Below are 11,339 nucleotides of genomic sequence, written 5' to 3'. Positions count from 1 at the left end.
ACGTTGCGGAAAGTATTTTTACGCGAACTTCACGTTCTAATTTACAAAATTAAAAATTGCTTGATGACAATTATAGCTGCAACTTTTACAATTAAAACAAATATAATTATAGCAATAAGAATCTTATTTTAGATTGTATATGTGAGAACACAATTGATAAACTAGAAGCTTATACGGCCGAAATTGGATCTTTAATGCTTTTAAATAAATATAATTAACGTTTCATAGAAAGTATATTTAATTTCAGACATGCGCATGCGTTAAATAAAACACAGGTGAACAAACAAAAAATAGGGAAGTAAAATAAAAGAAAAGATTGGGGAAGACAAATAAAATTTTTTTGAAAAATGAAAAAGTCATTTGATGATCTGATGATAAAAAAATGTACAGAAATTAATATTCTCGTGACATTTTTATTAATTGATGACTTAATTAATAACTTTTTCTATAATCTCTCTAATTTATTCTGTATAATTAATTCTTTTGCCACGTATTGCAATTAATTTTCTTTTCGTCAACTTCTAATAACTATCAACTAATAACAATTTTTGCGATCGTTAACTTCTTTTTTTGATCGCGACGTTGATTTAGGTTGATCGAACAGGATCGAATATATGGCGATCGTTGCAGGTGTGCGGGTGAACAACACAGATTTAGCATGTGGTCAGGTTGGGTGGGTGGGCGAGATTTATGGCGAATAGAAGCGCGACGGTAATGGACGATCATTATTACCGCGGCCTGCCGAGTCTATTAATTTACTGGCGGTAGAGGCTTTCGAAAAGCCTTGAGAGGCGCTGCTGCACAGTGCCCTGCCCTGCTCGCAACTATCCTATGAAATCACGCCGTTCCTCGGCAATGCCGCATTATGCGAAAATCGCGCGCTAAAATTAGTCACAGACAATTATTGCATGCGCCGCGCCGTGAGAACAAGAGGTGGATTTAGGATGACTTCGATCAAACTTTGATCAATTTATATCCATTTCCATCAATGGTAGATTAATTTTAAACTTGGCTTTAATTTACTCTTTATCTTTTTCTCACTTACAGAATTAAAAAGAAATAAGAAGTAAGCTAAACCGAGATTAAAATTAAATTGATAGAAATGGACATTAGTTGGCAATTCATTTATCGAGTTAATTCTTTTTATTTTTAACACATAGATGTCATAGAGAGTTATGAATAATAAATTGTATAGTTCAAAGTTTTGCAGTAATTTTGCAAATCTAATTAAATTAATTGGTATTACTGTTAATTAATAACTTATCCTGAAATTTTTCTATAAATTTTGTCTTACTTATTATTTATAAAAAATTTAATTATAGTTTAATCTCTCTCTCTCTCTTTCATATTCATTATTATTAAATTCAGTTAATATTATTAATTTAGTTAATATAATAAACCAATATTTTTTAAAATAGAAAACAAATAACGTAAATCTCTTATTAATCGATCATTTATCGATCCTTTGTAATGTCATTACTTTTGATATCATTTATTAAATAAAACTGTAATAATAAATAATAAAATATGATATAAATTACATTATACATATACATTAACAATAAATGACGAATGACATCTTTGGAGAATTTCATTAATTTCTAAGTGAGATTATTTATTTATAAGTGAGAATATTTTAGTATATTTATATAGTAATTTAATTATAAAAGCGAGCAGGGTATCGATCATGAAACTTTATTCCTAGGATGGAAAGTGAAAAGTGAAAATTTTTACCATTGAATGGAGAAATTTTTCACTTTTCACTTTTCACCCTTGGGAAAAAAATTTCATGATTGATACCCAGGATAAAGAATTATTGCAAATTATATATCATCTGTTCATTTTTAGGAATATAATATAAATAAATTATATTATATCATGTAACTTACAATATTACAAATTATATATAGATAGATTTATTATTCAATTTTATTTTATGATTAAGGAAACTTGATGAAGAAGCTTCTAAATGTTGACTCATAAGATCTCTGAGGCTTTGGATATACCACTGCGAAAAAAATCTCCGTACTTTCTCGATGTAATCTCTCGGCTTGATGAAGATATGCAAAGTATATTGAGTAATAATAGTAGGTGGCGTGTATAGTTTACGTGTCCACCCGGTTCGGGCACGTTTTTCTGCTCTTAGTCAGGTATGATATGTCCGCGAGACATATATGCTCCAACACGCCCAGTTTACAAGAGAATCGAATTATCCTAGAATTTACAACATACGCAACAATCAAATTTTATCAGATTCTAAAATATAAATCACATATCCGGCTATTTATATTACATTTTTTTGTTACCTCAATCGTCTTCAATATTTAAACAATGCTTATTTATACCCATTTTATTTATCTTTTAATTTTTTATCCTTTGATTTTTTTGCAATACTTCTAGCTGTATAGAATATATAGTTTTTATATATTCGATTACATAAAATATAAGCGTTAAATTACTTGCATAATTTCTATATATGTATATTTTTTCGACTTTTTTTTATATGATTTCAATGCGGTTTCAATCTGTTTCAACGTATCCCGCGTACTTGAAATTGTTTCCAAATTTGACGACAACGCCATCTCGCATAATGTCACCGAAGTCTGAAGGAAACATGGCGGCCCGCACGATTGATGAGAGATGTTTCGGGATAGTTTCAAATATTACAAGAGCCGGAATCCTGCACCGGATTTCGGCGACGTGATCGATCTCGAAAGTCCAGATTGCATCGGAGTACGTGATATCACCATTCATATGTCCTTTCGAAAATTAATCGCGAATGTCGTTTTTAGGTTAGAAAGATTGAAGCGCATGTAACTGGCGAACAGACCGAGAACAATTGTGGCCTCAAATCGGTGAAGAAATGGAGCATTTGTGAGTTGCTGGATATTCCCGGTGCGTAAATTTTCTATGACGATAATAATTAAAATCATTCTTAAATTATCCCATATAAAAAATAATATTGCTTTTCTCTCTCGGAATGTCTTATCAAGCCTTGTTTAATCTTTTGCTTACATAATATCACTTTTAAATACATTGTTTATTGCAGCTAATATTGTTTTATATGAAACTGTAATTAATGTATTTAATTTTATGTACTTGCTAATCCTTGTCTACTTACTTATTTTAACTTTTAGGTCTTATCTTTATTCAGAATCCATTTACACCAAATGGTCAACGATACTGGATTACAAAATGCTTGAAAGATTACTCTAAGGAGCCATACAAGTTGAACATAAATGCTCATAATGTTTTAAATAACGAAACGTGGTGGGACATATGTTTTCAGTAAGAGAATGATTGAATTAGTATTGATGTTACTTTTTGTGTAATAATAGAATTTAGATTTGTGATTAAGGGAGGCTCCTCATGTAACAGATAAAAAAATCGATTTTTTTGCATAATTTAATACTATATTTCATCAAAAATATGTCCCTTGAGTTTTAAAATGAAATTTGAAGAATTAACATAGTTACAGACAATTTTATTGCCAACTGCCAAGCAGGTAAAGCGTTGAGCACACGATGCATCCTCTCTGTTGACCCTTAGGCTTTGAACACAACTGGAATATTTCTTTTATGTTCCCTATAGAAACGTTACAGTGTATACATTCATGTTCTTTTGTGTAGGTATAATGGTCATCTCGAAACAATTCTGTTTTTTAGACACAGTTTTGTTTCAAATTTCGGACGAAATACAACAATGTAAAGATTCCTCCAAAGTAAATGAAGAGGACACTTATCATCCAGTAGGCCACAAAAAAAGATTTGCAGGCAATCAATTTACTAATAAAGATCCTATGGAAGAAACGAGCGCTTCAGCAAGAAAATTAAGTACTAGAAAAAGTACAAAAGGCATATTGTTATCACTCCAACTCATTATTAACGTATCATTGAATTTTTAATTATTTTTGGCGGATTTGCGGAAATATTTGCAGACATTGTAAACGAAATATAACATTTGACGAATCAGAACATCGTGGCCTTGGTTTTAAAATCATAATTACATACCGATGTGATCAAACACTAATCAACTCTGGTCCTTAAATTAAAAATGTGCTTACAAAATCAATCTTAAAATAGTTTGTTATGAAATTATTAGGCATTGCTAGAGAAGGCATAAACATCTTTTATGGACTTATAGATCTCAGCCAAAGGCTAAGCTCGTCTGCGTATGAAAATGTGAAACAAATTCATACCGCAGCGAGTGCAGTAAAATAAATATTTCATATTTTATGTAGAAAAGCGGTTGGTGAAGAAAGAGAAGATAATGCTAAAAATGGAAGACTTTTATTAAATTTAAGTGTCTGACGGTGGATCCTGGAAGACGCATGGCTTCTCTTTATTATTTGGTATCATGATGCTAATAGAAAATTACACTGACAAGATAATAAATCTCGTTGTAAAGAGGGGCTATTGCCAATCATGTACATATTAGAAAGATGAACAAACACTGAAGATCTTCTTTTATGATATGAACAACATGAACAAGAATGTGTTAAAAACCATACCGGCTCTACGGGAAAAATGGAGGTAGATTTTATGAAAGAGATGTTCGTAAGATCCGAAAAAAGTTTGGAGTAAAATACAGTAATTACACTAGCGATGGTGACACTAAAACATTCAAGGCAATTTTGAATTTAAAACCTCATGGCGATGATTTTAAAATTATAAAAAGTGAATGCGTTGGTCATGTGGAAAAAAGAATGGGCAGTAGACTTTGAAATGTGAAGAAAACTTGGAGAAGAAAGAAAATTGAGGGATGTGCTAATAAAAAAAACTTACGAAGTATTATGGATTGGCAATAAGAAAGAATCCTGAATCTATTGATGAAAATGGAAAAAGCTATAATGGCGACTTTTTATTATCTAAGTTCTATAAATGGAAAATCGCAGCATAAAATCGCATAAAAAGTCCATCAGGATTAGATAGTTAATGTAAGTGGCGCGTCGCAAAGGCTACAGGTACTGTGGAAAAGTTTGAGCATTTAGAAAGATATTTAGACGGGTATATGCAGAATGCAAACGAAAGTTTTAACTCGACAGTGTGGCGTTTGGCTCCTAAACATCTTAATTACGATCACAAATGATCGAAATTGCCACTTTTATAGCTGCTGGCGTTTTTAATGAAGGTTACAGTTCCATTTTGCAAATAATTCACAGCATAGATATTGTTATGGCAAATAATGCACATCATAGATATTGTTATTAGTTAGCAATGCAAAATATTTGCTGATCAATACGATGCACAATGATTATGGAGGCAGGAGCTTAAGCAACACTAGAGATGCTCGATCGGGTCATCGAGAATAAAATGCGGCCTTACAAGACTTTTTTTGAAGAAACAGAAGGTTTACTTTATGAGCCTGGCATAGCAGATTAGCTATAAGTACCCGAAAATTGTTGTTTATCTATACCTAAAACTTTAAACGTATTTTTCTCGCGCGAAATTACTTTTATTATAATTGGCGTGCAAGATTACTCAAAAACTCCATTTGAGCTCTCGCTTTGTACACATATAGATAAATATATTCCTCATAAATTGAACCTTTATTTATAATTATATTGTTCATATAAATTACTTTTATTACATAATTAATACGAAAATTTTTCATAAAAATTAATATTTTTTTTCTATGCGTCGCTATTTTTACAATTTCGCATTATTCTCTTTAACAATAGATTCAATTAATAACGTAAACCCTACAAAAAAGAAATCGTTTTGATTTTTTTTATTTCAGATGAATACATGCGCTACATTGCACGCCGACAGGCGACTTCAATGTCGACGCACACACACATCGGAATAACGTTATTATATATCTAAAATACATATTGCTTTTCTGTAAACAAATTTTTTCTAGTAGTTCAATATTACAATAACATATCCTGAAAATTTCAAAAAAATTGGTCGTATAGTTTCCTAAAAAGAAATTTCGAAAGATCACCTTATTTTCAGCATGTTACATAAGGTGCCTCCCCTAAAGTAATATTTTTAGTGAATATAAATTTTTTTACTAATTAGCTGTCTAAGAAAAAAATCTATATTCATATCTATATTAAGATTTCAATTTTTATTTGTTACGTATAGAACAGAGAAAGCTAAAACTCTTCTACCAAAGTTGCGATGGGCGACACTGGGATATCATCACAATTGGGATACGAAATTATACTCGGAAAACTCGAGAAGCGGCATGCCGACAGAATTATCTGGCCTAACATCCATTTTGGCAAAAGCATTAGGTTTCTCAGACTTCAAAGCAGAAGCTGCGATTGTAAATTATTATCGAATGAACTCGACTTTGGCGGGGCATACAGATCATTCGGAGATGAATATTACCGCGCCGCTTTTTTCCATAAGTTTCGGACAAACGGCAATTTTTCTGATTGGTGGTCTTAAACAAGAAGATCCGGCTAATGCTATTTTTCTGCGGAGTGGAGATGTAGTTGTAATGTCAAAAAGTTCCCGTCTAAGGTATCACGGAGTGCCGCGGATTTTAGCAGCGTCGGAAGCACCTTGGGACGATAATTACGAAGACAATTGCGAAAGACCCGCGTACAATCTGGACGATTGGTACAAAGCACGGACTTATATCGCCGAAGCTAGAATTAATATGAATGTAAGACAAGTTTTGAAACCTGGGCAGATTGTATTATATTAAATTGCATTGTAATTTTTTGTACATAAGTATTAAAGATATTTATTTTAACAAAAATATACAAAACTTGTATTCCATATTTGAATATTACCTTATGTAATTACTTTCAGTTCCAATTACATTTATGATTTTATGTCAGGATGAGTATTAGATTAAAAATTATGTATATTAATATATAACATAATAATTATATACATTTGTATATGTATATGTATATACAATTTTTTTTTAAATGATTTTATCATTACTTGTTCTTCTTCGAATCATACAACTTTTGTCTGAAACATTTTTCCCTACCGTGTTTAATTTTCGAGATATTCCAGTGTTTTGTTTTAGGTGCCCCACCCTGTATATACATAAATTAAACAAAATTGTGTAAGAAAATATAAGTTATAATTAAATTAACCATAAATAAATAGATTAAGTAAATAATATATTTTTAAAGTTTATATTTCGCATTATTTATTACGTTACTCACTTTTAATTTGTTTTTAACTTTGTCTTTTAATCATTCATATATGTATGTGTACATATGTATTTTTAAAATCACGCGCCATTGGAAACGTAATCACTAGACTTCCGGTCTCACGTGTCAGCTGATCAATCCCGTTCCTGTCTGCTGATGCACAGTGGTTGACAATGTCGGGAAAAGACAAACTACCAATTTTCCCCTCTCGGGGGTAAGTTTCTTACTTTAACAAACTAATAATTACAAAATCTCGACGATTTCACTCATATATTATATGTCATTATTTATTCTTGAATAGAATTCCGTCTTAAAACATACCTCAGCACTGGGTGTAACTCTAGCATTCAATTGTTAAAAGAATGTGTTGAATTTGTATTTAAATATTCTAATTCTCTTTTATTTTGCTCGAATGTGTTCTATGTGGAAAAAATATTAATTTCCAAATGTTTGTTGCACAGTTTATTATCTTTTTAAGAAATAATATCGTCAAAATATGTTTAAGAATGAGATTGAATATTTTCTGTGTTTCCTATTTTACAAAAATATCTTGTGTAAATATATACGTAATTTATATGAATTTGTGTATAATATTTAATGACAAATCTAAAATTTGTGAATAGTAATAGTAATGTATTTTAAGTATAAAAGGCTAGGATACTTTAACGATTAAAAACTGAGGATACTAGTATGTTTTAGGAATGTATAGTATTTTATTAATATTATTTATTTATTGTATACTGTACACATTATTAAAGTTTGTATATTTAGGGCCCAAATGTTAATGAAGTCTCGCTTACAAGGAGCACAAAAGGGACATGGATTACTGAAGAAGAAGGCAGATGCACTGCAAATGCGTTTCAGAATGATACTGGGGAAAATCATAGAAGTATGATCAATTTTTTATTATTAATTTTATCTCTTTATTGTACACTATTATATTCTGTTATTTAGTTTTAGTTGGACTATACCTAACTTTATACATATTATTTATTTATGTATGTACATATATCATGTATATTTAATTCATGTATCATTCTTTTCTTATCTTTAGACCAAAACTTTGATGGGTGAAGTGATGAAGGAGGCGGCCTTTTCATTGGCCGAAGCAAAATTTGCTACAGGAGACTTCAATCAGGTGGTGTTGCAAAACGTGACGAAAGCACAGATCAAGATCCGTTCTAAGAAAGACAACGTCGCTGGTGTGAACCTACCTATATTTGAGTCCTATCAGGATGGGACAGATACTTACGAATTAGCAGGTCTGGCCAGAGGCGGTCAGCAATTGGCCAAACTAAAGAAAAACTATCAGCGAGCAGTGAAATTGCTCGTAGAGTTGGCGTCGCTGCAAACAAGTTTTGTCACTCTGGATGAAGTTATTAAGATCACGAATCGACGTGTCAATGCAATCGAGCACGTTATTATCCCACGAATTGAGAGAACGTTAGCTTATATTATTTCAGAGCTTGACGAGCTTGAAAGAGAAGAATTCTATCGGTTGAAGAAGATTCAGGATAAGAAGAAGATTGCCAAAGCAAAAGTATGATCAAATCTTATTCTATTAATATTTTATTCTATTAATTCTACTAATATTTTTGTTTTTATTGATTAACAGAATTTCTAAGAACACATTTCTAAGAAGATTATTCATATTTTTTACTAATTAATAATTTGTATATTATCTAAATTTCCTTCTGCTTAGGTTGAAGCAGAAAGAGCACAATTAATTGCAGCTGGACACAATTTGGATGCTACAAATTTGCTCGATGAAAGCGACGATGATGTACTGTTTTAAATACTGTAAATAATACTATTATAAATATTAAGGTGTTATTATATCTAAATAGAAAGAACATAATATGTCGATGTTACGACAGTCTCGTTTGTACATTTTAGAGAATGTCGTTGGAAATCCCTTTTCCGCTTAAAAAAATTACTGTTACTATTTTTGTGTATGTATCTTGAAAAATACATTTGATAGTATTTGTTGGGCAACAATTTGTATAAATGAATAATTATATATCATGTAATATGCAACAGTAACACTATTATTTCTTAAAAGTATTTTGAGTATTTTAATTCTAAATAACAAAGAGTATTTAATTCTATATATCACAAATCATTCCATCATCATTTATATTATTTTCAGCTTTTATGATGCGAGATAATTGTACGATCCGATAATATAGTAACAATTATAAATCTAATAAATATGTATATATGTATTTTTCTACGATTTTTTTACCAATTATTAATCACTATAGTTTACTTCATCGTTCTTACTCTGTTTTAAATACTTCTTTTTAAAGTTCTATAAGAGCGTGAACGAGATATTTTTAAAATAAAAGAAAATACCGAGTCATTGATCAAGTACAATTTTGCGATTTGTATTTGATTTATTCAGTAAAATCGATTTCAAAATTTGATTACGATCTGCTTGAACGAATTCGCTATTTTTAAATTGAAATCGATATAATTTTTACCAAAATGAAATTTACTTGCTATAAAGCACAATCGCTATAATTACATCCACATAATAATTTTACATTTACATAATTGCGACATAACAAATAACGGTAATATTTTTTAAAAATTGACTTGAATAAAATACAAACTGACGGTTTTGTTTTGCAAATTGTGTATTAGATTAATCAGATTATTTTAATTTAACTTTGATTAATCTCTTTAAATGAATTGATTTCCCAATTAATATGGCACAATTCGCGTGTACAACTGACCCAGTGTATTCGTCAGTGAACTAGGTCGATCAATATTATAGGGATGGAAGGGATAGGCAGGTGGTAGATTTCTCATACGAGTGGTGGTGACCACCCTTCTTCACTAAGAGGAGATGCGCGTGTGGAAATTGCTTTCAGTGCGCGACGGAAAATTCGTCCACCCAAAACATGTCGTCGTCTTCTAGCGAGGATTGTTTCACGATCGTGAATGTGCCGGAGAATCGCTATGACGAGGCAATCCACCATCTAAGATGGAACTTTTTCGCCGATGAGCCGCTTAATAACGCTATAGGACTTTGCGCGAGGGGGGAATCCCAGCGCGCACTTGAGCGACACTGCCTTCTCACCTTGAAGCAGGGTTACTCCAGGATGCTAGTGGATAAGAAGGGAGCGGTGAGCGAGATCTCTCACATCACAAAATATATATATATACATAAATTCTTACTCAGTTGCTTCATTATTTATTTTTATAGAAATAATAAAAATTAACTTGTTTTAATTTTTTCCATTTTTATTTGTTCATTATTATTATTTATAAAAGTTTTAATAATCTAATATTTTTTGTATATTCTTAATGATTTGTTTATAATTAATTTTGTTGTTCTGTTTAAATCTTTGTATTTTGCTTGAGTTAATATGATCTGACTTATTTTATACATTTGTTACAGGGATAAGAACAAAATAGATTGTTATAAACATTTATTAAAAATTCAAAGATAATTAATAAAAAATATATCTATCAAAAAATTAAGTAAAAAAATTTTTTATGATTAATTGGTATAGTATTGGCAGAAATAAATTAGGTATGACTTACAAATATGTTTTTTTATAATTATTGTAAAAATATTTGTTTTATGTATAAATAGGCATAAACTTGCAGCAACTCGTATGCACACACCGAAAAGAAAATTATTTTACAATTGTGGTCACAAATACCGAACATTTTTCTTTCATTGCACAGCGTAGACTTATCTTACAATCAATAGATTGTGCACAAACACTTACTTGAATATAACTCATAAGGATAAAATGATTAATTATAGTGAAATTATATATTATCCATAATATATAATAACATATAATATAAATAACATATAATAATATATATAAATAATTAATAAAGAGCAATAAAAATTGCTTTTTTCTCAAAAGTATTTGATAATATTCTTGAAGATAATTAAATTCTCGGGAAAAAATTTTATATGGACATATATATACGGACATATTTTATATACAGGGTGTATCGGAATTAACGTATACCAATCGTACAGTGCCATTCCTAATAAAAAACTGAATGAAAAGTTCTCTATCATTTTGCAATTTTCGCAATAGTTAACAAAATATTAATTACCAAAAATCACTGAATATTGGTCTTCAATAATTTTTTACTCAAATACTATCAACTTTACAGAAAAACAGCGAAAGACAAAAATTGTTTATTTTCTTCTCATAAAGTTCTGAGAATTTTTTCAGAATTT

The 11,339-nt window shown here is 30.3% G+C and overlaps 3 protein-coding genes across 3 annotated transcripts in view; all 3 read left to right on the top strand.

Moving 5' to 3' along the window:
• Positions 1-2,611: 2,611 nt before the first annotated feature.
• Positions 2,612-6,660, top strand: AlkB (alpha-ketoglutarate-dependent dioxygenase AlkB). The gene is made up of 4 exons (XM_018447185.1): positions 2,612-2,733; positions 2,793-2,895; positions 3,138-3,288; positions 6,090-6,660. The coding sequence occupies exons 1-4, from the start codon at positions 2,641-2,643 to the stop codon at positions 6,658-6,660; spliced, it is 918 nt and encodes a 305-aa protein (XP_018302687.1). The 5' UTR covers positions 2,612-2,640.
• Positions 6,661-7,266: 606 nt separating this feature from the next.
• Vha36-1 (V-type proton ATPase subunit Vha36-1) lies at positions 7,267-9,114 on the top strand. The gene is made up of 4 exons (XM_018447179.1): positions 7,267-7,337; positions 7,895-8,012; positions 8,178-8,663; positions 8,826-9,114. The coding sequence occupies exons 1-4, from the start codon at positions 7,297-7,299 to the stop codon at positions 8,916-8,918; spliced, it is 738 nt and encodes a 245-aa protein (XP_018302681.1). The 5' UTR covers positions 7,267-7,296; the 3' UTR covers positions 8,919-9,114.
• An 841-nt stretch (positions 9,115-9,955) lies between these two features.
• The window catches only part of LOC108722201 (dopamine N-acetyltransferase), a 5,712-nt gene continuing 4,328 nt past the window's right edge, over positions 9,956-11,339 (top strand). The window contains exon 1 of the mRNA XM_018447184.1: positions 9,956-10,254. Within this exon, the coding sequence (XP_018302686.1) occupies positions 10,030-10,254 (225 nt within the window). The 5' untranslated portion in view covers positions 9,956-10,029. The remainder of the gene's footprint in view (positions 10,255-11,339) is intronic.

This window comes from Mycetomoellerius zeteki, unplaced genomic scaffold (genome assembly GCF_001594055.1).
Source record: "Mycetomoellerius zeteki isolate Tzet28-1 unplaced genomic scaffold, Tzet1.0 scaffold199, whole genome shotgun sequence".
In the NCBI taxonomy this organism is placed as follows: domain Eukaryota; kingdom Metazoa; phylum Arthropoda; class Insecta; order Hymenoptera; family Formicidae; genus Mycetomoellerius; species Mycetomoellerius zeteki.
This window is presented reverse-complemented; position numbering and strand designations above follow the sequence as displayed.

Bases quoted from the DNA above. Each gene is read 5' to 3' on its own strand.
- AlkB (XM_018447185.1), top strand. From the start codon at position 2,641: ATGTTTCGGGATAGTTTCAAATATTACAAGAGCCGGAATCCTGCACCG. The intron at 2,896-3,137 runs GTGCGTAAATTT...TTTAACTTTTAG, and splicing joins TGAGTTGCTGGATATTCCCG to GTCTTATCTTTATTCAGAAT. The intron at 3,289-6,089 runs GTAAGAGAATGA...TGTTACGTATAG, and splicing joins TGGTGGGACATATGTTTTCA to AACAGAGAAAGCTAAAACTC.
- Vha36-1 (XM_018447179.1), top strand. From the start codon at position 7,297: ATGTCGGGAAAAGACAAACTACCAATTTTCCCCTCTCGGGG. The intron at 7,338-7,894 runs GTAAGTTTCTTA...TTGTATATTTAG, and splicing joins CCAATTTTCCCCTCTCGGGG to GGCCCAAATGTTAATGAAGT. The intron at 8,013-8,177 runs GTATGATCAATT...TCTTATCTTTAG, and splicing joins TACTGGGGAAAATCATAGAA to ACCAAAACTTTGATGGGTGA.